This window comes from Bombus affinis, chromosome 2 (assembly GCF_024516045.1).
Source record: "Bombus affinis isolate iyBomAffi1 chromosome 2, iyBomAffi1.2, whole genome shotgun sequence".
Classification (NCBI taxonomy): Eukaryota; Metazoa; Arthropoda; class Insecta; order Hymenoptera; family Apidae; genus Bombus; species Bombus affinis.
In genome coordinates this window covers 7,936,068-7,963,996 of record NC_066345.1, presented here as the reverse complement: position 1 = coordinate 7,963,996, position 27,929 = coordinate 7,936,068, and the positions used below count along the sequence as shown (strand labels likewise).

At 28.2% G+C, this 27,929-nt stretch overlaps 2 protein-coding genes across 4 annotated transcripts in view; one reads left to right on the top strand and one right to left on the bottom strand.

Moving 5' to 3' along the window:
- LOC126923097 (protein windpipe) overlaps positions 1–19,087 on the bottom strand; it is a 59,520-nt gene extending 40,433 nt beyond the window's left edge. Inside the window, exon 1 of the mRNA XM_050736194.1 lies at positions 19,084–19,087. The gene's annotated coding sequence lies outside the window, so the exon portion shown is untranslated. The remainder of the gene's footprint in view (positions 1–19,083) is intronic.
- Positions 238–27,734, top strand: LOC126923070 (extracellular matrix protein 2). 3 transcript variants are annotated; one of them, XM_050736116.1, is made up of 9 exons: positions 238–402; positions 20,191–20,450; positions 20,867–21,183; positions 21,374–21,957; positions 22,306–22,648; positions 23,634–23,999; positions 24,234–24,407; positions 25,044–25,260; positions 26,394–27,734. In XM_050736116.1, exons 2-9 carry the CDS (start codon positions 20,199–20,201, stop codon positions 26,802–26,804), a joined length of 2,664 nt encoding a protein of 887 aa, XP_050592073.1. In that variant the 5' UTR covers positions 238–402; positions 20,191–20,198; the 3' UTR covers positions 26,805–27,734. The 3 variants fall into 3 exon arrangements, with proteins under 3 accessions (XP_050592073.1, XP_050592056.1, XP_050592063.1); XM_050736099.1 differs by having other exon boundaries at positions 20,191–20,564; XM_050736106.1 differs by lacking the exon at positions 238–402 and adding an exon at positions 3,112–3,251 and having other exon boundaries at positions 20,191–20,564.
- Positions 27,735–27,929: the final 195 nt, after the last annotated feature.

Below are 27,929 nucleotides of genomic sequence, written 5' to 3'. Positions count from 1 at the left end.
ATTCAATAAGATTAGCTGTTATAATTTCTCAATTATTCTGCACATCTTTATAATTACACATTTTAAAGAAAGGATCCAGATGTCTTCTAAAAAGTTTCAATATTAACTTCGCTAGATGGCACGACGACAATCACCTGTTACCTGACTTTTACCTGAACAACTTTAACATCAGGGACCAATTGACCAATCAGTGACGCGACCCTGGGGCCTTACTAATCCCCACTCTTAGCCGCCTGGCCTGAGTGCAATAGGCTACGTAGTCCACAAATCAAAACCGTCGTAAGCACGGAAGAGGAACGTCAGGTTTCGGTGCTCGTTCCATTGTAGTTGCATTATTGCATACGATCTTACGCGTGTGTAGTTTATCCATGTCTGTGGAGTACCAATAGCAGAAACGAACAGGTGAGTGATCTCTTTATATCTGTTAATGTTTTTCCGACTGCAAAGTATATTCAACATCCGTTCCTCGTTGAATCGGTATCGAATCCCCGCTATTCGACTGCAAGAGGAATTTCTCCAGTAGCACGCCAACTAAGGACATTCCGTTGAATCGTTCCTTGCCATCCTTCAGATGTGAATACTCGTGGGTGTATTTCCATTAGCTACAGCTTGCTTCTTCAATATGCATTCTTTCTCTGCATACAATCATCTTAGCTGTATTTTTCGATTAAGGTCATGTCATTCCTCGTATATTTATTGCTGCCATGTTTGAAGAACAAACTTGCACGAACCATGCTACCATGTTCTCCCTGTACCTTTTTTTCACGGCTGTTGAAAATTTCATTTAATATCCTATTATTTTTTACTATATCCCTGACAAGTTTAATTTGAATGGGTTCGATTTCCCATTTATGATCAAAGTACAGTTGCAATATTTGTCACGATACACATATGTATATATATAATACAGTCTTAGGAATTGGTACACCAAAATCTTAATTCAAATTCATTGGATTGGTATATTTTGAATTGCTATTTATATTTTCCAATTAATGTTTATTAAATTAAAATATCAGATTATAGTTATAATAATTTTTATCATTAAAACAATGTTTCAAATATCATCGTAGGTCTTGTTCACAAATGCTGACGCGATATTAAAAAATATTTTTAAAATGCAAAAGATTTGTAATTTCTACATATTTAAAATTTACTGTATATTAAATATAATTTTTATATATAATTTAAAAATGTAAGAATGAGCTTTGATATTCGTTTTATTTCGTAAGTTTAATACTTTGCTTTCATTTTTTACGGTTGAGTAAAATTTTAGAATTATTGTGAACGTATGCACCTTCTAGAATTATCTAAACTAAATTTTATATTGTGATTATCAAAGGCAAAACAAGAATAATAAAATTTCATATATGTAGTTATTCATATTGCGCAGCAGTTTGCATGACAAAATATTTATCAGCCAACATTAGCCAACATTAGGCAACATTAACAATAATTTTAGGCAACGATTTAGTGTCGATGAACGCGTTTATTTATTCATTTTATTATTTACTTAGTCGTGCATCTAAATAGCGCTTAATATACATATTATTGTTTAATTATCATTTGTTATAATCCATGTTTCAGAAAAATCTTTTTATTGAAAACAATACATTCATTTTTAAGTAATTATAAGATTATAAAATTTTATCTTAAGTATATGGCGCTTTTTACGTTAATATTTTCAATTTCACGACTAATTTTTCAACTGATTAATGTTAACTAATCAGTCATGGTGGAAATGCAAACGCATACATAAGTAAAATTGATAAAAAGGACAACCTGGTTATGCTTCAGTTTACATGCTACCTTGTTCAATCTAAAATAACAGTAACGGCATTGGAATAATTGAGCGTAGATTTCGAACACGTGGGAGAATTAAACTCTAATGTGACTAAATACAGATAGATTTCGAACACGTGGGAGAATTAAACTCTAATGTGACTAAATACAGATATACATACCTTTGCGTATGTATCAGCAGCTACACATTAACTTATATTTTTGTGCCCTCGTTGGCGCCATCCAGCTTTGAAACAATGAAACCGATAAGAAACAAAAGACAAGGTAACATGTTTGTAGCAAGAATTTGAGTCATTCTAGAAGTTTCTGTTATGTCGCAAATGAAATCTCCTTCATTTTTTAGATCTGTGTACATATTTACTTACAGAAAAAGAAATATATATATATATATTTCTTTATATATAGATATATAATATATATATACTAAAAGTTTGATGACACATACATATGTATGTATAACATGTAGGTATATATATTATAATGTGTATAGGCATATACATATATGCCTGTCTATGTATTTAGTGCAATAATCATGAAATATATTCTGTTTATATATTATAAATATCTCAAGTGGAGATAACAGTGAAATAGAATTTTAATATAGATAGTTATCAAATAATTCTCCGTTCAAAATACGTTCAAAATAACTACGCAATATTAATGATTGGTTACTACAATTCAGTTAAATTCAATTACCTTGAAATTAGGAATAAAAATTCTGTGTTATTTATTGTTTGATGTAAAATGATAAATATGATTTTCAATAAAGGATGAAATACATGGATACTTTAATAGAAGCTTTAATTGAGATTGAATTCATTATTTATGTTGACGCCTACTTTTAGTTATTTTTATATTATACAATATTTTTAATTGACATTTATCAACTCTAAAAATTTATTAACTAATTAAATATTATTTAATATTTTGTATTATACAATATGATTTAAATTTTAAGCTTTTATTTGTTACGTTTTACAACTTACACAACATAAATTATTTTCGATACTATTAGCGATGAGAAATCAAAAGTTATAAACTTATTAACTAAGATTTATACCTCGCAACTACTATGTTATACATGAATTACAAATGCAATAGAATCGTGTATTCATATAAATATAATGGAAGGTCACAAAGAATGAAGAGTTTTTGTATCATTTAAATACTACGGTTGATTCAAAAAACATGCGTAGTTATAGTAAAGGACATTAATATTAATATATGCCAACAATATTTTTATGTAAGTAATGAATACGTTCTGTTGTCGCGTAGCACGCAGTAGTACGCACACGCTATGCGTACTCTGTGTATGTTAGATTACGATTCAAGAGCTGGCTGACAGTTATTGCACGTTGCTACAACCAAGAAAACAGATTCACCGCGCGTTCTTCTCTACAATGTTTGTGATAAAATTTTGATTTGGGTAGCAAAAATTTACGAAGATTGTGGTGAGTCTTAATCGTTTAAAAGCGTGAACATTCAAGTATTCAAAAGCTTATTTTATTAATTTTAATTGACTTCTTTAACAAAAGCAAATATGGGACAAGTTAATAAATGTCAATTGAAATAACGTGTTATACAGTACAATACAGTGTTATACAATTCAATTTGTGAATCTAATTTTTATTGTTATGTTACGGTTACTGAGACTATTTTTAATTTTATTTCTATTTTCATTCTCGAGTCTAAATATATCCTGTCTAAGAGAAACATCAACTTTGTAGAACATAAAATGACACAATAGGTCAATCGTAATGAAATGTATTTTAAATTTATTGCACGTAATTGTCACATGTCATTGTCTTGTCATTGTAGAATGTTTTTAATGCGAAAGTTTAAATATCTAAATACTATACATTTAGTTATTATTTGTTTCCATAAATGTTTACAATCTATATTAGTACATAAATATTCATATTAATTGGTATAGGCGGAAAATTTTATTTATTATTAAATGAGAGTTTCCATCAAATTTTATTGTAATAATTTACGTCGCATTTATATCAAATATTTTTAAACGGAAAGTAGGCTATGACTGAACATAACTTCTCTATTGGACCGTGTGCTAGATATTTTAATTATATTTCAAACATGACCAAAAAATATAATATGGGAAATTTCGTTTACTGGGCGAAAGTAACATCTTATTTACTTTCATAAAATCTGTTGTCAGCATGTCCAAATAATGGTACCTATCGGCGGAAGAATGCTTGCTATAATAATATCTCGCATCCTAGCGTCGAATTGTTTGATTGTACAATAGCAAGGTCAGTGTCCATTTGAATAATCTATTTTTAACCAAGGGAAACACTGAAACTTGGTTTATGCCTGATCGACGTTAGTGATTGTGAAAGCTGGTGGATTGTGCGGAATGACGGTCAAGGTAGAAGCGCCATTCCATCATTACTTGCAACGATTAAAGATGCTATTCTGTTAACGTAGCTTGGTATCCGATTTGTTCTTATTTAAAAGCTAAGCGCTAACTATTTTCATAGTAGAATTAAGAACTGCCCAAATTAATGAGGAGAGGCAAATTGTTTTATCAGTCGGATTGATGATATATCTAATATAATTCTTCTTTATTCAGGGACTCCCTATATTTTTACGTTATGTTTCATTCCTGTTAAAAATTAATTACCTATGTCATATTTATATGTGTGAAGATGTAAAGGCTAAAATCAGCGTAATTGAAGTAAATTTGCTTTTATTAATTTCCAAATTTAGTTACATGAAATTTGATATATTTTACAATATATATGATAATATACATATATGTACTTATTTCGTGTATCGTAGATTATACAACAATTACGTATATTTTTTGCCTTTTCATTAGCATAATGTTAGTATTATATGCAGAGTAAAAAATAAGTCTAAATAAGGAGTAAAAAATTTTTTCATTGCATGTTTGAGAAAGTCAAGTTTAAAATGAAGTTTTAACGACACATATTACGAACTGCATTTTCTTGGAAACGAGACGTTAAACAAAAAGAATTTATTGTACTTTTATTATGTATTATGTATTAGGCGGATATAAACATTCTGTGTTTGCCTGCATTATTTACAACTAACATCTATAACTATCTTTTTATTGGGTAATCATGGACTTAAAAATCGAAACTAATTCTGTATAATAACTACAAATGTCCTACTTTAATAATAATATACAGGAATATAACTTTTTGCTTATTTTATGCCAACAATCAAAGTGGAGGATATCCGAGATTAAAGTTCATATATAACATTGTATCTAATATGAGTTTAAGTTTAAGAAAAGTAACGCTATAGCACAAACCTGCAAAGATATTTATCAAATGTCTGAAGACATAAATAAGCCTGAAGCTATAAATAAAGAAACATGTCAACGATACTTTGTTTTGTTTTAAATGGTCGAAAATTTTTATATACAGAGAAAGTCAAACTGATAATTTCATAAATTCTAAGGAGCAATAGTTCTTTGTACATAACCTCGTAAATAATTTGTCATATTTTTATTACGTAAAATTAACAGAACTTGTACATTCGCTTAATGTATACGCAGATTGACCTCCACTCAGGGAGTGCCTTCCGACTTCGCTCACCATATGTATATCTCAATGTCAGTCAAACAGTTCGAAACAGTACCTACATACAACTCAAAAAATTCTTTCGTATCGATACGTCACTTAAAAAAATTTAACGGTATTAAAATCTTCAAAATAATAGATAATATTCTAAATATACAGACATATACAGACACAATCCAACATAATGAACAACATTTATTATAACAATAACTTATACAATACATGTAGTACATACAATATACATTATATTGCAATAGCTGCATAAATTGATACATTTATGTAAACAGGAATTGTATATATAATGGCTCATGAAAGTATTTGAACATTTACTATAGATTTTATGAAGAACGTCGATTTTATTTGAGCAGTCAATGACTGATTTGGTTAATAAGCTGGAATATTTCTGATGAGGCTATTTTTAGCACTAATTAATACATCTGAATAAAGCCATTATTTATACTACATACTGAGATCGTCCGTTTGCAATAAATGACCTGTCATTTCCACAATACTCTACATATATATCTTTTCGCACTGGCTCCTAATTTTATTAATATAATCATTATAATTACGTGTTATCATAATGTTAATGAAATTTTACAAAATTTTTATATAGCACACATAATATATTCTATGTTAAGTATTGAAATACTTTCGCAAGTCACTGTACATTCGCTGCCGGTCAACAAAATATTAGTTCTCGAATGGAATTTTTAACTCTTTGCAAATCTGCAGTATTTTATACTCTACTCATATGAATTATTCTTCCGATATTCTACGAAATATTAAAATCCCCTCACACATAATTCGATCTTTTAGTTAAATTCTATCATATGGATTACACTAATAGTATGATTTTTATTATTATGATAATGATTCTCGACGATAAAAGAAATCGAATGATGTCAAAGTTATCTTCCTAGAACATATTTCATTTCATAACTTTGCACTGCTATAGATAAATATAAATACTGATTTATTATTCTATTATATAAATATATTAGAAATCTACTTTATCATAGATAGCAGAATGTTTCACCACGGGTAAACATCAATTTATCAATTGATTTGGGATATGAATCAGAACAGTAAATGTTACATAATATGTCCATGCAAGTCAATGGTTAAGAAGATGCTCTTAATGAAAGTCGCCATTTGTTGATATAATACCAATTACTTTTAGATGAATTTTCAGATGTATAATAATGCAGACTTAATGATTTGTTGCAAATATTTTAATGTCCAAATGGTTTACGTATAAAAGATTAATAAAATCTATTATAATAGGAAATTATTTAAAAATGTAATATTTTTCTTTATTTTTCTAAAATAATATTTTACTCAACAAACCAAACGTAACTTGAATCTGGTACAGACAGCAGAGAAATAATTTTCTGTGTTATAAGTTACCAATGCGCTTTATAATCAACGTTCGTTAACTAAATTTGCTTAAATTATTACTGAGCCTTCACGGCCTATATTCATATAATGTTTTCTACTTGGAATGAGCATAATTTGAATCAATTGGCAAGTTTTGGTTCATCCATAGTAAAATATACAAGCTGCCTCATTTTAACTTATAAATGCCCAATACCCACGTAACCGTTAAATGTAATGAAAAATGTTTGATTTGCGAATTAAACGGTTGCTACATGGAATGTGGTTAATGGTTCCTTTGGAGAAGCATGTAATTATGTGTAATTAATAATTCTTTTGAGGTGACCGCGTAGAAAAGATATAAAAACCAACTTGGATTTTTTCATTTTTTTAATCCAATTTATCATTTCCTATAAAAAGAAAGTATTAAACTGTTTATGTCGAAGAATTGTTAATTTGGAAGATGATACTTTATACTTATATGTTTTAAAGACGTGGTATTTGCTTTTATAAAAAGATAATGGGGCGAATTCAATTATTTTAATATTTTGTATGATTTTATTTAAAAAGTTTGAAAACATACTTTCGAGAAGTAACGTTATTCATACATAAATTGATCGGACGAATTGAGAACTTACTTTTAGAAATATGCGTTGTCAGCGTTCTGGATAGGCACAAAAAAATTGTAGAAGTCATTTACAGGCGGTCAACCTATCCGCCTACCGATCTGTCGTCAGCAGTATTATACGAAAATTCTTTTGGATCGCCGATTGATTGTTCTATCTAAACCAACGTTGATGACGCGAATAATAATTTTTTAGTCGATTCAAATCGTGAAAACCATTTGCTTTATTTAAATTGAAATTTTTATACTTTTCTATTTGTCGATATTATTTAACATAAATGAGAGAAGAATGATTTAACAATAAATACATATTTCTATTTATTTTTCGACAAAAGATATTATTTTATCTAATAACTTGAATATACATGACTTTTGTACAAACCATGTTGCAAATACTTTGTGTACTTCAAATAAAACAGTTTGTGGAAGATTATTCATCTGGTTATTTTTAGGGACGTTTATATCCTACACAATTAATAAAATCTGTTTCAAAAACATATTTGTAACTTTAGCACACCTTAGTTATGATAAATTTATTTTCTCACCTGTTTAAATAATCAATAGTTCCAATTTATTTCTATTTATTTATATCAATTGACAGGAAATTGTTAAAAATAAACAATTCATCGAATAAATTACAATTTGCAATAAAATAGTAACAGGTATGTTCCAATACTTTTTAACGAGTATTCTGTTTACGTTATACCGTTTGCGAATATAATTGTCGAAACAATTGATATTAAGTTTCTGATATTTCGTTTTTCCAAAATGATTTCCACGCGATCCTATACATTTTTCCAATAACTTGATTACTCTAGATTTAGAAAACTGATCAATTTAAAAATTTCTAATTTTTGTAGGCATCTTTCTTAATAGCCTTTTTTCATTCCGAAACATGGAATTAAATTTTAATGGTTACAAATATACTTAGATATTTGAAAACATGGGAGAATAAGGAAAATGCAGCAAAATTTTATAGTAAATCTTACAATTATCGTATAGTTATTTTTTCACTTGTGTACTAATGCAAATAGTTTCTTTGTTGACTATATATTATATATATGTCTCATATATTGTTCGTACTTTTTAATATTATTGTATGTCTACATTTATAATAGGTGGTTACAAATAATAGGAAATTATAATCATGAAGTTCTATCTGATGATCACCGCACAATCTGTTTTGAATAAAGCGATTATTTCGACATTGGTTTCATATATGTATATTTATCATTTTCAACCCATTGTTTCGAACTTTTCTGTTTGTCACGAATGATACGAGACGATATGTTTTAAAAATGGATTCTGTTTCTTTCTTTGAAATAATGAGGTGGCTATCTCCATTAAGTAATTGTCGAATGATTTACTTTCAGTTAAGATACAATCTCACTTCCTGTTTGTTTTTGGACTATTGGCAATAATCTTTTTCATAACACTATTGTCGATGGAATTTTTTTCCCGACCTTCATTTCTTAGTGGAAAATTATCATAATTATCATATCACCTGGATTTCATAAACAAACTGTTTTAATATTTAGCTAACTAATTTATGGCTTTGGCAGCTTTTACAACGTCGTCTAAATTTAAACTGATAAAAAAAAGTTAAACGAATGTGACAACAGAAAATAAATTTCTAATATTTCTATTATAAACCCCTACATTTGTTTATTTAGTGACTATGATTTTTATGTATGTCTTTTGATTTAAAAGGGTTTTAATTGGAATAGTTTTAAAAATATATATGTATATATATTTTTTTTAAAAACTTCACGGTATTTTCGCACTGTTTTATTCCCTAGGAGTGATTGGATGTTGTTAGATATTTTATATTCTTCCTTCTGTCATAAATTTTGTTAGCATTTAATACACGTGTATTACAGTAAATCTAAACGATGTGCCTTTTATAATAATGATCAACTGATCGTGACTAATCGTAAATAAAATGCATAACATTTAACTATGTAGATTCTTAATAAAAATAGGCTTTGAGAGATATAGCAGCATAGTGTTAGAAGTTATTATTGCCAAAACATACTTAGGTGATTTCGTAATAAATTAATTTAGTGTCCTCATAACTATATACTTCAAAGATATAAATGGCGTAATTATTATTACATTTTTGTTTACTATTGCATGTTTATAACATAAATTTTATTTATTCTGAACATTAACATATCTCCGTTAATTTTAATATTATATAAAGGTATTTAATTTAATATGGAGGTACCTATATAATATTATTATTATATTGCGTAAAATTACTGGAATTTAACTGTCGGCTGACACAATATCTTTAATGACAGTGATTTCTTCACAGACGAAAATTATTTCTTTAATACTTTACAACGTGTATAACTTGGAAGTTACATTTTTAAATTATTTATTTATTTATTTATGATTGTATTTCATCAGTATATCATTACATTGACACACAATAATCTGTTTATGACAATTACTACTGCCTAATTTGTTACCACAATGTGAACCTACAATTAATTCGAATTTCTAGTTTCATAAACAAGGAAAATTCCATAAACTATAGAACTAATAAATTAACTTGGATAACTAAGTTTGATACATTTTCCTTTATTGTATTTTTCTTTTATACTATAGAATGATGCAATTTTATATCAACATGTTCAATATATTGTATGTGTAATGTATGTACAATATACATAGGGACAATCATGTTTTGCAAAGAATGCACAATTTCTATAGATGCACTTGTTGGTTATCTTTGATGTCGAACAATTTTTATTTAGCCCTTATATCGTCTAAATCTTTTTTTCTCGCTGACATAAAGCACGCTATTTTAAAATATACATTCTCATAAATATTGTTGAGCAAAATTTGGTCTCCTAAACGAAAAAATCAGAGAAGCACAACATTTCAATTTTTATCTCATAAACTTAGCATAATTAATTTGTACATGTCTCTATAGTTAAATATTTACATTTTATTATATTACTACTTTAAAACATGTCTATAATTTAAAGACAATAGAAATGCTGATATCGGCAAATAATACTAAGTAATTATTCAAGGAAAGTGACTAATTAAATGATTAATTCGATTTGTAACTGTTTGGAAGGTTTACTTAAAATGACTAATGTCCAGATTATTGCTATATTCTTCGTAACATATCGTTACGAAACACTAAATATATTTATTTTGTACGCAGATACCTATTACCACTATATACGCGTATATACGTATATAGTAGGTATTTTTTTTTTTTTTTTTTAGAACAAAATAAATGCAGTGTTAAGTGATTTAAGTGTAAAATTCTATTATGTATCGCATTCTAATGTTACTTTCATTGATACGCATTATTATGCTATTCGTTTAAATAATCGAAATGTGAAATATTACCACTATATACGCGTATATAGTGGTAATAGGTATCTGCGTACAAAATAAATATATTATATTAAATATAAATATAATATAAATATATTAAATATTACCACTATATACGCGTATATAGTGGTAATATTTCACATTTCGATTATTTAAACGAATAGCATAATAATGCGTATCAATGAAAGTAACATTAGAATGCGATACATAATAGAATTTTACACTTAAATCACTTAACACTGCATTTATTTTGTTCTAAAAAAAAAAAAAAAAAATACCTACTATAACTGTACTTGGTAGAAAATACACGAAACACGATTCCTAAACACGACTGACATACTTGTACGAAGGATCGAGTTCGGTTAAAATCCGACTATTGTATGCTCCATAATTTCATTCTCCTGCTGATACTTTCAGTCAAGATCAGAAACGATCGTTCCCGGTCCCTGAATGAATAAATTCCGAGTGGACGAGCCGGTTCGCCAGATGCCTCGATTATCTTCTTTTTTTTCCCCTCTTTGCTTTTTCTTCCAGTTATAAACACGATACTCTTGAATCATGGAAAGTGGAGTACTTTATATATACTTCGAAGTTCATACTTCATTAATCATCGGTGAATAATTCCATATATATTATATATTATTTTTTAATATTTATATTACTATATAATATATAATAATATAATATATAATAAATAATATATAATAATATAATAATATATAATATTATATTATATATTATTATAATATGATAAAAATCCGCGCTGTAGTTAAATTAAATACTATACAATTAATTTGTAAATATGTAAAGAATATTGACATATTCGAAATATATTAAAAATTCTATAATATCATTTGAATTACATTTCTTACAAAAAACTATTTAAATTATGTATTCTGTTTTGTATAAAAATGTATTTTTAATGACACATATGTGCATGATCTTTGCAAATTAAATTTTGTTCATATACATTTATTACTATAAGCGTTTCTGCATGATATATTACATAATAGCACGCATTTAGATATATTTGTGATAAAAATACTTAGATGAGAGTCATAATTATATCGTTATAATTTTATACAGCAAGAAAAAAGTTTTTGATAGCTTATTTAACAAAAGACTGATTCCATGAATTTCACAAATTTTTGATACCATTTAAATTGATTACATTATCTTTTACGTCTACGATGTTTTACGTAATGGAGGATCATCTTTTTATGTCAATTTTTTCTCTCTGTTTAGGAAGCTAAAAGTAGATGATATAATTAATCGCGTGCTAATTATTTATAGGATAATTCAATAATGAATAAACGATTATAGGCTGCTTCTATTTCATTATAATCTTTTGGAAATCTGTTGCTTGTTCGTGCATGTGTTGCATTGTAAAAATTTGTTGTAATTGACAATAATTAAATCATATAAATACATGCGCATAATGGAAAAGAACTTTAGGACATAATTTACGATTTGCTGGACATTATATAAAACTAAACAAATGAAATGCAAAAATTGATTGCGTAATCTTGGAAGAATTAACTTAGATGTTAAAAATCTGGTCACATGGAATTTATGCGTGCAATTAGACACAGAAAATCGTTAATTGGCCAATTCTTTATCAAAATTGACAAGAAATTTCTGTCATAAGCGGAGATCGATAATTATAATTATAAAAAACTTATTCTAGCAATGGAAGTGTTTAAGACATAATAAATTAATGCATAGTAAAGTCGTACTGTCGCGTTTTCCTTATGCTGAAACGATCTTTGGAGCATAATTTCCTTATTTATCAATTCGAAGGAGAACTGCAGAAACTCCTTCATAAGCAGCAAAGCTTCCAGGAAATCATTGTAAAGTATTATCTTTCCATGACAAGACTTGTATGTGAGTTATATTATAACATTGAGGTAGTTGCGACTTAAATCCTTATTTTTAAATTTTTTGGTTTATCCGTCAATTGTCACTTAATCTGTGGAATGTAAATGTTTAACTAAATTTCTGTTTCGTTTATAAAAGTTATTTTCGATATTGTACAGCGAATATCTAAAATTCTAAAGATAGAATACATGATTGGATGTTAATTTTAAATTAAACGATTTACAATGTGTTGAGTTTTTCATTGCAGATTGTACACACAGGGTGAGTTCTAAATACAGCCTTAATAAGAAGTAAAATAACGTAAAATAACTCGTTACCTATTGGTTTTATCGAAAAACGTCTTAAATGAATTATGTTGCATTTCGATAGGCTCATCGGATGGATGCAATTTTATTTTCTAATATCATATTTTCTGAGATATCAAGGTGACCTTGAGTTTTTTAAATCACATCATACATTTTTTATAACATTAATCGATACAGCTGAACATTCTTTACAAAAAAGTATTAACCTATTTATGCTAGAAAACTATAGCAAATATTTTAACTTTCATTTGCCAAATTTAATATATAGAAGACTAGGTAACAAACGAATCGGTTGTACTTGTTAGATGATAACATCCGACCACCCATTCGATGAGCCCTTTAAATACAACATAATGTATTTATGACGTTTTTCGATACAATCAATAGACAACGGGTTATCTTAAATGGGAGTTTTGATTGACATACCCAGTATATAACACACAAAATTTTAAAAAAACGATGTTTAAAATTTTCTTATTCATCCAACATTGTAATTCTCTGTGAGAACAGATTGTAATGCGTTCCTGCTTCAAAAAAAAAGAAAAAGAAAGAAAGAATCCTACATTGTCGGTAGATATGCAGTATAATCATTCTTTTGGATTATACTAGAATGTTATAAAAGATCAACATCTTGTTTGGTGCTAACAGAAAAATAATAGAAAGTATCAGTCAACACTATAGGTCTCTAGAAACATTTTTTTAATCTTTTGTGCTATGATATAACATGGTATTTTTAACTGTTTTCCATTTCTTCTCGATTGCTTCATTTCTGACAAAAATAAATATTTGCTTCATAAATGAAAAACATAGATGAAAAACATTTCGATAAATGTTGATAATTTTCATCTTCTATTGTAGATTTATTTTAAAATTAACCCAAGCTTTCGTATTATTGAGATTATTATATTAAAATATGTATGAAAGCTAGCTTTTTCTATTGTCTGTTTTTCGGCCTATCTAGAAATAAACTAGAGATAAACGCTAGCTCACTCGTTTTCTTTCTCCCTCTAAAGATAATTCGATAAAGAATCTGCGTAACAATATTGCAAATAATTTCACTTTGTTAAACATAATGTTAAACAAAAATTTGTTACTAAGTGGCACAGCTGCAAGCTTAAGAAATCCTGAAAAGTTTGCAAAAATTGCATTGGGTACATATTTACAGGTGCAACAGTATCACAGCTTCAAATATAAGCTATAAAGGCGTAAAAAAGCAATGGCGTAGTCTCAGACAAAACAAATATATTATCAGTAGGTATAAGATAAACGCACTGATAAGATACACCGATGATAAAAACCTATGTATATTGTGTGATAAAATGGTAACAGCGTACTAGCCAGCAGATGAAATGAAGTTTAACGAACGTTATGCTGTTAAAATGAAAAAGGAAATTAACGCTTACGATAAACAATTTTGCCGCACTACTTTTAAAAATTTAATTCTTATAAAGATTTACAATTTTGGGACTCTGTGAGTAGCATTGTGACTTTCTCTATACGGTTCAATGATTAACAATGAAATACAAAAGAGAAATAATTATTTCCTTGAAACTTATTGATAACATGTTAACAATATTTAAAGACACTTTTTAATCTAATCGAAATGCTTCTGATTCGTTCGAACATTCATGCAAAGCAATAGAATGAAAAGAGCCGAGTACATAATATATACATACAAGCTGCATGCTCTTAATTTCACATACAACAGTAACACATTACGTAAGTGACTATTATCACGCAGAAACATTTATACGATGAAACGAGAGCAGCACGATTAACTAAACCAAAAGAGGAAATCAGGCGCGCCTACTAGTCAGCAACTCCTAGAATCTGATATTTTCAAGAAGATATCGCGAAAAAAAAAAGAAGTAGAGTGCAAAAAATTCTTTGTTTCCATCAATTCCGTGCTAAGAATTCACTTATGATATATCTTGTCACATATAAGGGAAATATCTCTTACCTATTAAAGAACAAGTAGCATATAAATTCTCCTTTTAAGCTTTCATCGTGAATCATTTCATTTGTCTTTAATTAGATATTTGATATTTTTTGTTCATCGCGAACAATAGCAATCAAAAGATCCAAGAAACGATAAGTATGATTAAGTACGACGTCGATTGTACGTAACGATTAATTAAGCAATATATTGATATTTTCTTGAAAGGTAATTCAACGAAGTAAATACATACTCAGTCATGAAATGGTTAGGTACTTTTACTGTTATCGACACCAAATTGCGGCTGTTATGTTATAATAACGCTATATAATAATGTTCCTCTGTAGAGAGTGTCATTTGAGCCGGTTTATTTCGCAAGAAGTCGCTTTACGGTCATACGACGAATTAGTAGCACAGGGATTTAATCGAATCGAGATATAAATCTGACTAGGAGAATGCTTCGATAGAACACCTCCTCGAAGGACGCTACCATATAATAATTATCCAACGCACGTCCACAGAATATTTTCTACAAGACGAAACGTTTTATTCGGCAGACGCGATGTCTTAATAATATTTATCTGTTGAAAGAGTAATTTCTTTTTGTTTTAATTTAAATGATCTGCTTGCTTTAATTTTTTTATTTTAATTACACAATAAAGATTTCGCAGTAACCAGAAACAAGAAATAATAAGTTAAGCGTATCGTTCTATTTCGTTTAGAATAGTCATTTTTCTTCCGATATATTTTTGTACATGATCTTGCGTTGATAATTATCTAGTAATCATAGATACAATAATAAGATAGAGATTACAAATCAAGGAATGACAAACCGTCTTTTTTTGTAACAAAAAAAAATCGTATATTTCGCGACGTAATAGAATATGTAACTTTTTATTATAACTACGAAACAACGATGCATTAGCGTGATATTTCCTTTATAGTTCACGTGTAGCAAAAATTGTATACTTTTAACCAATTTACATTACGTAATGTTGTTTTTATACATCGTTATCGCGAAAAAAAGTTCCAAGAAGTCGTTTAATTTTTTTTCATCGCCATTTTTTTATTTTAACTAAATCTTACAATTTTATAGAGAAAGATAGAAGTATTCGTAGTACTATAATATTGTTGTCATTCATAACACTATTCTTTATAGTCACGGAAATTTTGTTTTCGGCGTTAATTTAAAATATCTATACGATAATTAGATTTCTAAAATATTTATCGCGTCAATAGTTCATTTGTGTTCGTATAATAATACACTCGCGCAATTCTTACGCTTTACTCCATAGCTAGAAATTTCCTTGGAGTAAAAATAACAAAAGATTATTACACGAAATAGTATTTGAGCATTTGTTTGTACAAAATATATCCGGATTCGTTTATCTAGTCTCATGTCGGTCCATTTAGATTCATCATCGACTGCATAGGTGGGCCAAAAATGTCAATCCAAAGATTTACAGACCCCCTTTGGAATAAAGTAGCTGTGGCTACGCCTTTTATGCGTGTTTGTTGCGCCCAAATTGAAATGGAAAAGCAAAAGGGACCACCTGCGTTATGTTCGAAGACAGGTAACTCTACCTGGTTTTAACCGCTGAGATTTTTTTAGAGTCGAACAAAGAACCCAACTGGCACTCGTGCACCCTACGACCTAAACCCACCATCCACCTTTTAAGGCAACATTCACACGTATATACCTGATCGTTTTGAAGCCCACCTTCCTTAGATTACATTCCATCTCCGATGACTCTTGCCGTCTGTTATTTAGACATACCTACATTTCTAACATGCCTGTCGATGTACAAAAGATAAATTTTCCTTGATTAGAAGTTTGCTTGGAATGTAGCTTACAAAGCGCGTATATATAACGTATCCTTCCGCCTACGACCTTATATTGTTAAAGAATTATTTAATTCTAATAATGATGACGCTTATGTACATGTGACTTGTCCAAATATAATAAACTATATAAGCATTTTTAATTTAGGCTACAAAAGAAAGAAAAGGAACAATTTAGAAAATACAGTTATTGCTACTGTTAGCTCTACTTAACAAATTGCTATATTTTTCTTGGTGAACTGATCATTCTGAAATTACAATAATTATTATATAGTAAAATAGTTGGGCGTTATAGAAGTTAACATACAAAGAGAGCTATTTACGAATAACAATGTATTCGAATTACATCATACATAGATAATAATTCGCTTACGTCAGTACGTTTTACCTTGGTAATATGAATACTATTGAATATATTCAAACGCATCATGAATTATGTTACGTGGCTGTTTTATTAAAAAATGTGTTTCTCCCCAATTGATAGCATTGTACGTTTGAAGATTAAGAACAATATTTCGAACTTTATATCAAAAATGTGACTGAAAATTTAATTATATCGTACGCTATTTATACAATTTTATAGTTTAGGCTCATTGAAATTATTATCACTGAAAAAAACGCTTCAACTGTGATCGTGCCTCTCTTCGAATAAAATGATTTGTCTCATTACGAATTGAATTATAGGTTAAAAAATGATTGTGGTAGTTGAACATTGAACACGATAATCATACAGCACTGACAATGAGACGCGCTTCACGATAACAATGGTTATATCAGTAATGTCGCGGTATAATGCATCTACATCTACAAAACATTATTTCTATGGATCTCGTTAACTCTTATCTCACATTTTAAAGTGATATCGCGACAAATTAAAGTAATTAATTTTATTCTACTAAAAAGTAATGAATAAATTTTTTAATTATTAATTCATCATTAATTTCTACAATTTCATCAAATTCTACCCAATTATTAACGTGCACAATTATACAGGCGTATAAATATATTTATGCAGAAAATTAAATTCTTTCACCATTAGACCATTATTATTTACCATCGGAATTATACGTCATTAATAATTAATTGCATTTCGTAAACAATGAAATGAGTGAAAAAACAGAATGTTTCATATATAAAGTGTATTTAAAGACTGCAGCATCAAAAATTAGTTCTTCAAGTTCTCCTTCACGATGTTTCCGTTATAATACCTTGAGTATTCTTCCGTATTTTATAATCACTAATTAACACTATTTAATTTACATGAGACGTATTTCCAATGCTGTAAACAGTATTATTTTCTTTTTTAACACTAACTAAAGCAGGAGAGCTCCAATACGTATTGATAATATGTATTATTGACCTCGTGCAAGTGATATTGAAGGGTTGGGTTTGGATACCGATGCAAATTGAAATATTTTAAAATTCAGGCGTCGGTACTGGCAAGTGACGGAGATACTAGTAATGATATTGACTCAATGCGATCAAAGTCCGATATTTTTAATGAATATTCATAGCGTTGACTGGAGGAACATTTGAGTTTTGTGTCACGATGAATACTCGTTACACCTTAGCTACGTACAAGACATAAACAAGAATAAGTAGAATCGAGATAAAGTGTCGTACCTCAACTTTGAAAGAAGGATGTTCAAAAATGGCCATTTTTGTACCTCCTCGTGGACGAACAATTCATTTATGACATTTAAGAATTTCTCTCAGGCAACAATAAATGTTACTAGTATTTATCAGAAATGTGATGGGAGAATTGAAAACAATGAATCTTAACTTCTAATCTTCAACTTCTTTACATGCTGATCCATCTACGAAATAATTATCCATCTATAACGACATGATAGTTCTTCAATCATTGTGTTGACGAATCAATTGAAGTTTCATGTCGAGCGTACTGTTATAATAAATGTATCAAAGTATCCGGATGCTTTGAACACTAGTGTATTGATTCAAGATCGAAGTACAAGGTCAAGAGAGTAGAAACTTTTCTTGGTTCAGTTACCCGAATGCATTTTCTTTTTTGGTATAGATAAGTACTTCCTTCAAAACCGGTTGTAGTTACTCGAACTTGCCTATAAAACATTAGGTACATGCTAGGAAGCATTTAGTACGAATGAAATAAAGAAAGAAGCTATATTTCTATTATCATTACTATTACCTATATTATTATAATATACGTCTATTGTTAAATTTACATTTTATATCTATATATAAATTTCTAATACTATCATTATTTGTAGTCATACAATTATTCTGTAATATATAAAATAGAAATGAGAATATTTGTTTTATGTTCTTTTTTTTTTTTAATCTATCTACAAACGATAGATCCCTATGTCATGACGCAGTATTCATGCATACTATAGAATTTGTAATATAGACGATATATTTGTAGTGTATATTTTTCAACTGTAAAGCCTAACTGTCGTTCCGTGTAGAAGACAAATAAGAGAAACTTTAGGAACTTCTTCGCTTCTAAAAATATAACATAGGTATCCTCCATTTAACATTATTAACGTCTTCGCATTCATCAACGAAATGTGTCGGTATCCAGATCTATTGACAAGATGTTTCACATCTCAACGAGAAGACATTGTGAAATACACATTGTGACGCACAATGATATCAAAAAAATTAATCATGTAATTCAGATTCACTACAACGTAATCACATTTATGGTATTAATTTCATTGAGACACTTTGTCAATTTGGTCAAAATACTTGTAAGCGATATAATTATAAACAAATTTTATTTTTTTCTCTTGATGATTCAACGCTCAGATATCGCCAATCGCAAGTCCAAGATATCGCGTCCCTCCTTCTGGATTGTAAATTTTATCGAAGGAGGTAGGTGTTTTGATGTATTCTTGTTTTGAGTACATATTGAGTACCGAATGAAAGCAGTGAAAGTAGTTGTAAGGTAGGAATAACTCGGCGAACACTACTGAACGCGAAAAATACTATGCATAAGTATAGGATCTAATACTGATTACTATATAATTTAAAGTTTTGAGAAACACCATGTAAAAAGAAAATATCAGACAAATGATATTACTTAATCTAAATGACTTTATTTAAATCATTTTCTATACAAACTATTCATTTTTTTATATAAAACAAGCAACATCTGTACACAGAGAATTTCTTATCTAAGTTGTGATAATAGTCGTCATCGTACAAATTATTATTTATTAATTAATTAATTTATCTATGGTCGACTTATTATTAAGTCGACTTATTATTATTATTATTATTATTAAGTAATCTATGGTCGACTTATGCTGAATTTTGTCGATAAGCCGAAGATTAAAAACAAAACGACTTATCTTACTTTTCCAAATTATATCAAAAAACATGTCAAGTCTTTGAGAAAGTAAAGTTTTCAAGATGCTATGTGTATGGTATACTGGCTATATATGTATACAACGATGTTCATAATTCAAAATATATTTTTTATATATTTTTATATAAAAACGTTTTTATTTATAGATTATAAAATGAAGACTCTGACCATTTTGCTGCTTACGGTACTCGTATCTGGAGTGGTTCCTCGAAGTAATGCTCTATCTGATCCTAACGACGCAATATCATCTACAGACGAATCGTTAAACCTTATAGAAGATTCTGCAGAATTATCGAAAAAATCTTTACTTAAGACAAACGATACGTCCGGGAAAGTGTCTTATTCCACTGCCGCAACAATAAATGGAGAAGCAAAAGACAAAACGTCCATTTCGGGTGATAAGAGGGTAACTTCAAAATTAAAAAAAGATGATCTACAACTTTTAAAACCTTTCCTTGGTCCTAAGGATTTACTTTTGCAAGAAATTCATACTTTAGACGAAGAAGCTTCTAATTCTAAGGTGATTTGTAAGTTTTTACATAAAACCGACAATCTGACAGTGACTGAAATGATAAGACAAGAGAACTAACGGAGATACACAATATACATATATTTGTTACTTTATAATATTGAGATGCTTGTGCGTAATAATAATTTTGGCATATTGAAACATTTATTAATCCAAATCTCTGATAATGATTAATAAATATCCTTTCTTCCTTCCTATTTTCGTCTCTTTTTAACGTAAAGATATTGGAATAATCGTAGCTAATGCCATCTGATCATAATTTTATAATAACATTGTGATGAAAATAATTGCAGACTCAAGATGGAGCTAAAGTGGAAGTTAATGGTGAAAAACGCGTAAATTTAACATCCTCCTCAAATTCATTAAGGACGATCGGCGATAATAGCATAACCGGAAGCAGTACTAAACCAAAATTAGATAAAGATGAAGACGCACCCTACGAAGATGATATGAACGAGGACGAAGAATATGAAAACGAAGACGAATATGACGATACTGATGAAGACGATAACGAAAACGACCAAGAGCCCGAAGATGATGAACAAGTGATGACACAATGTCCCGATTATTGTAAATGTAGTGGGGAGTATGCAGCTGTATCGACTGCAACGTACGTTTCTAGTTTTTGACGATAACATGATATAAATTAATTATTTCTTTTATACTAGCGACAGATAAACACAATATTAATTTAATAAATATTACATAATTTGATAATTTCTATAAAACAAAGAATTCATATATTACTTCGAATTTAGACATATATAACTAAAAAAATTTTCCATTTGTTCTGTATTTAGATGCACCAAACTCGTGGAACATCAATCTTTTGACAGAAATATTGTACATTTGCGTATAGAAAATGCTGGTCTAATTAGTCTTGGCCCTCATGCATTTCAGTCACGAGGTTTCCAACAATTGGAATCTATTGTGATTTCTGACACGAGAATAATCGAATTAAATCAAACTGCGTTTGATGGAATACCCTACTTATTTTCTATAAATTTAACACGTAACGATATTCAAGACATTCATCCGAACACTTTCCAAAGCAACAAACAACTATCATTACTTGCTATTTCTGGAAATCCATTAAAGCATACGCAAGATTTGAAATTGGCAAAACATGGCCTGTTTGACGCTCCATCAGTTACAGAGTTTGATTTTTCCTTTAATGGTTTGACAAAACTAAAACGTACAGCGTTTTCAAAAATGAATGGTCTGACTTACGTTAATTTAAAAGGTAACAAATTAAAGGAAATTGACAGCGAATCTTTTAGCACGTTGGAATCACTTCTGGAAGTGGATCTTTCGAACAATATGTTGAACGAACTTCCTGTTGATCTCTTTTCTAACAGTAGGGTTCAAACACTTCGTATTGCTGGTAAGATTAATATAGTTAATCGTACACGTTTTACTATTTAATTGATGCAACATAAATGTTCTTATGAGAAAATTATTTACTAGCATTCTGTTCAGTAACAATGAAAGAAAGAATTTATTAGAGAAAACATATATTAATTAGGGAAAGACAAAAGAGCACAAGTTCTCTTTTTCTTTCAGCATTACAAACTTGAACTTCGTGATTAATATTTATAATCATCAACGATAGTTATTAGAAATTAATATTAATATCTAATGACTAATAAATTAGTTTATATTAGTAGTTAAATAACAATTTATCTTTTTTGATCAAATTGTATGTATTTATAAATGTGTATTTAACTTTTAGGAAATAATTTGACCAATTTGAGTACTATACAAGCACCGAGAGTGAAATTATTAGATGTATCTAATAATAAAATCAAGATAATAGCAAAAGATGACTTTTCTGATGCAACCCTACTGGATACATTGACAATTAGATCGAATGGCCTCAAGAGAATTCATCAACATGCTTTTACTAATCTTAATCAACTTACTAATCTTGATATTAGTGATAATAAACTAACTTCTCTAACAGAACACCATTTAAGAGCTAATTCGATGTTACAAGTTTTATTAATGAACGATAACCCCGAATTGGAGACCTTGCCAATATTCAAAACATCTGGACCTGACTCTAATACATTCAGGTAAGACTACTTTTTTAAATATTCACTATACATATATAATATTTATTATCATCGTAACTTTTCTAATAAATAGATATACATATGTATATGTATAATTAAGAAACAGGGATAAATTATATTTGAAAATTAACTTATTCACTAGAATAACTTTGTTATTGGTAAATATTCATAGAAAGGAAGCTACCTCCGATTTTGATAATTTTTTAATATGTTGCCAAGATCATCATCCTGAGCAGTATTGTAAAGATCTTCACTAGGGATCACCATTTATTAAAAACATATCAAAAAATCGTTTTTTGTATTTTGATGCAATAGTACATCAATAACTAAAAGGTGATGATCTTAAAATCACATTAAAAAATTATCGCAGCAAGGGGTGGCTCGCTTTCTATAAATCTTTACCTTACAGAAACTTACCTACATAGATATGACTATATATAATGTTAATATACATATAGCAATATGATAATAGAATTTTCGGAACTAATGTAACGTACGCGGTACAATAAATATATTTAAATAGAAAATTTATTATCTAATTTTGTAAGCGTAATTTCCTCAGTACGTCATATATAGATTTTTATAGAAGTTAAGTCATAATTTAAATGTATTTAATAAATGCTCTAAACAAGACTAATTTAATTAATTTAAAATTAAATTAACATAAACACAATATCTCTAAAATATATTATTTTATCGTCTCACAATCTTTTATTTCTGTGTTAATTAAATACTTTTATTTTCGTAGAATTCTTTAATTATTGTTTTATATGCTTTTTTAGTTAAATTCTATACTTTATTTTATTATTTACAGCATAAACATATGTACATCCAGTTCATTCATATTATATATATAAATAAAATTAATTATTTAGATAATGATTAATTAATATATAATATATCTGATATACTTGTTATGTTAATTGTATATAATTAACTTTTTACATATATAAAATCGCATTTATAATTGAATTCATTTTTACAGTGTATATCGATTTGAATGCTCAAATTGTGGTTTGTATTTCCTCGAAGAAGGAACTTTCAACGCCATGCCAGCCATAGCACGATTAAATTTATCTAGAAATCGTTTGACTGGCCTTCCTGACGGACTTCTGAGTCGCCTCTCGTCTTTGCGAATTCTTGATCTTTCTGACAATATAATTAGTACTTTGGAAAGTAATATGTTCCGTGGTGCCACTAGTTTAACTAAAATCAATCTTGCGGGTAATCCTTTGACAGCATTACAAGTGACACCATTCCTCATGACTCCCAGTCTTAATAAACTCGATGTAAGCAGATGCGCTTTGGAGAGAGTTTGGTCTGAAGCTAGACTTCCACTGAATAGTTTACGGTACACATATTTTTATCGCAATAAAAATTTGTTTTTATACCTGCATTTGCAAAACATTTAATCCTTTTATTCTTACTGACTATTTTATATATTATTTATTTATTTTAAATTAGTCATTTTTCCTAGTTATATTTCTCATATAAACTAAAAATATAAAGATAACAATTTTAATATAATATGAAATAATATTGACATTAAATCAAAATAATTGTAATATATATATTGCTCTTTTAGATCCCTGTCAGTTCGGCAAAATCTTCTTCGTCGGATTACTGTAGAAGAACTAAGAGCAATGCCAAATATTGTTGGTTTGGACTTATCATATAATTCTCTTGATTGTGATGTTGAGTTTAAAGATGCTGTACAATGGCTCACGGATCATGGTGTGACGCCACTTGAATTGTCAAGGTATTTATTCATTTTATAACATATAGTTAACTAATATTTAAAAATGTATGATAATATCTACTTTTCAGTTTGGAAGAAATATTTCTATATTTTAATATAGACTTTCAAATAAATTATAATCGCAATATTATCGAGGCATATAAGGATAAATTTTTATATAATAATTCAAGAAAGTAAATTTAATTATTGAAACTTAGTTTAAAAATAAAATAGTAAAAATGAAATAGTAAAATCATTATCAGCATCACTTTCGTATAATTTAATACTAATCATAAACATTATGCAATATTATCTTCACATATATTAAAAAAGATTGAATAGATATTAATAAAACTAAAATCAAATAAAAGAATTATTTTAAGCTATTGCATCATGAAAAAAGTAATAGTCTTGTAGGATTTTTAATGGCTGGTCTTTTTTTGGAATAGTAAAACAGAGAATCTTTTTTCTTTTAAATAAAACTTTATTTGTGCTGATGGTTCACATAATACGAACTTATAAAATTTTAAGTAAATTCAACAATATTGCTTTTCTTAAACCATTTCAATAGAACCATATCAATAGAGGAAACTTTAAATGTAAAATATGGAAAGCGTATAAATTAAATAGAATAATGTGCATTTGTATAATTTACAGTTATATAAGCAATTATGGTGATAGTGACAACTATCAAGACTCGGAAGGTATCAGTCAATGGACGGATTTGGCAAAAATAGTTTGTGACGGCATTAGTTCTGGACCACGACCGAGACCGGTTCCTCATAAAGAAACGAAGTTGAAAATTTTCCTTGGTGGATTTGACACGTCAGAAGATTCAGACCCTCTACTGGGAAGCAGTGTTGAAAGTGATGAAGTATGCATAAATTTTATAATTTTCACCATTTTGATTAATGATAGAATATAATAAAGAAATTTATACAAAATGGCCCACAAATCACTTTGCCATTTAAAATTTGTATAAATTTTCTATTTTATAATTGTAAATGTTTGTTTAAAATATTTAATATTTGTTTTTTTTTAAATTTGCAATTAAATATTATAATAATAATGAAATAATAATGAAAAGTTCACAACAGAGCAACGAGAAAAAATAATAGATTTTTATTCTGGAAACGAATACCACATTATTCTAACGCTATTCTAATGGTATACGAAGTCCACTTCTACTTCAATGAATATGTTAATAAGCAAAACACAGCAAGCACATTTGGGGTACTAAAGAGCCAAGAGTTCATCATCGTGAGTTGCATCCTGTAAAGATTGCAATATTACAGTTTGATGTGACGTTATGTCGCAAAGAATAATCGGGTCTTATTCCACGGATTTTTACTTGTTGCTTCATTCTGAAATTTTCAACTATACACTTCCAAAAACAAATTTCAAGAATTTGAAACAGAAATTTAGAAGTATACAATAAGAAAGAAGTTATATAGCTTTTAAATGTGAAAGTAACTTATAAGCTACTCTGTATAAACAAGTTTAATATTATCTTTTTAGTTTTGTCAATATTGTATAAACTAAAATGTAATTGTAATTATTACACTTATATATATAAAAATTATTTATCAGACACTATGCTTCTAAGTCTACTATAACATTTTTGATCATTATTATATTTTGTTAACAGAAATTATATGTTAAGAAATATTTTGTATAGTGATTCTTATACACTTTTTTCTTTTCTTTCTTATCAAAAATATTTTTAATAATCATACCAAAATTTGAAGTTATATACACTTTTATATATACAAGAATTATACAAATTTCTGATTCTAATTATTATCAATCAAAATTAATTGATACAATAATGAATATAAAAATTATAAGAAAATTATATTGCTTTCAAGAGTTACAATCGAATACAATTAACATTACGAAATTGTATCTATATACTGTACATATCTTCTACTTTTTAACAATCATAAGGATACTTTTATATAAAAAAATTACTTCAATCACGAATAATAAATTGTTCTTTTGTATTAGGATTTTCCTAAACTACATAACTTTGATCACGGAATAAAGTCAAATGAAGAATCTGAGAAAGCCTGGACAACTCAAGATCAAGAATACGAAGACTTTGTTGCCTCTGAAAATATGGAATATCATCCTTGGTACACTGATGCACTTTGGCCTGTATTTATTGTGATTATCATAATTTTCTTGATTCTTCTACTAACGGCACGTATTGCAATTTATTTGACCAAACGGCGAGGTCAGGGACCTGTTATCAGGCCACCAATGATCCTTCGACAAGGTTTAATTGATAACAAGAACTGCGGTTTAGTGTATAAGCCGCTTCAAGAAGAAATTGCTACACCGCATGTTCCGAAACGGGGTAGCTTTTACTCCAGTAGCACATTCCATTATGACAAAATCGTGCCAGAAAGTGTTTAGAATTCGTCATGAATTACAGTTAAATAATTAATTATTTAGCAACCAATATATTTGAATTTAAAGATGATAAAAAATATTTAAAAAGATAGAAAATATTCTTAAATATCGATGCGCAATTTAATTATACTCAGAAAAACGTGCCATGTGCAAAAATATTATACTTTTAATAGTAGACATAAAGGGAACATATAGACTTCTACACTTAATATTATAAAATATTCGTAAATAATGATAAAAATACGAGCAAATATTTTTTAATATGATTAACTAAAATAACTAGATTAGGATGAATACTAAAAAGCACGTTTTTCAGAGTGCCTAATGTCGTTGCATTTTCCAAGAATTTTATAATACTTAATAATATTTTGAAAGGAAATTTATACATTGTATATGAAACTCTTACTTGCATAAACAACTAATATTCTTTTAATTCAAATAAACAATTTTTATTATAAATTAGAATGTTATAATAATAACTCAATTGGACAAACATTTAATTAGTAATGCATAATTACCATACTTTTATTGATTGATATTGATAATTGTCATTTATAGATAAATAAATGAGTTATTGTAAAAATAACTGAAATCAGAAAAAACAAAAATCGGCAAAAGTTAAAGCAGGATTTTAAAACACAACGAATGTAATTTTACATTTTAAATTTAGATAATTCTGTTCAATCACAGTAATATATACAAACTATAAGATACATGATTCATAATTACGGTGATGGTAACAACATCACTTGTAACATTTGTTTAAGCCATAGAAAGTTAAGTATTTGTACCAAGTACTACATATAGTACCAAGTGAACTAATTCCTCGTAGTATAAATAGTACATTATGATGTGCTATATATTATGCTACATGTTGTAAATAATGTATAACGTTTTAATAAAATTTTGATTATAATAAAAGATGATAATAAATTTCTTCCTTTATAATATTTCATTATGTCTGAATAAAGATAATAATCATCTTAATTTGTAAAAACAATATGATACTTTTACTGCAACCTTGTATAGGTATTATAATGATATGATATATTAAAAATACCAAAAATATTAATAGATGAATATACTTCATCTATTCTAGAGTAATAATAATATTATTTTTTATATGTA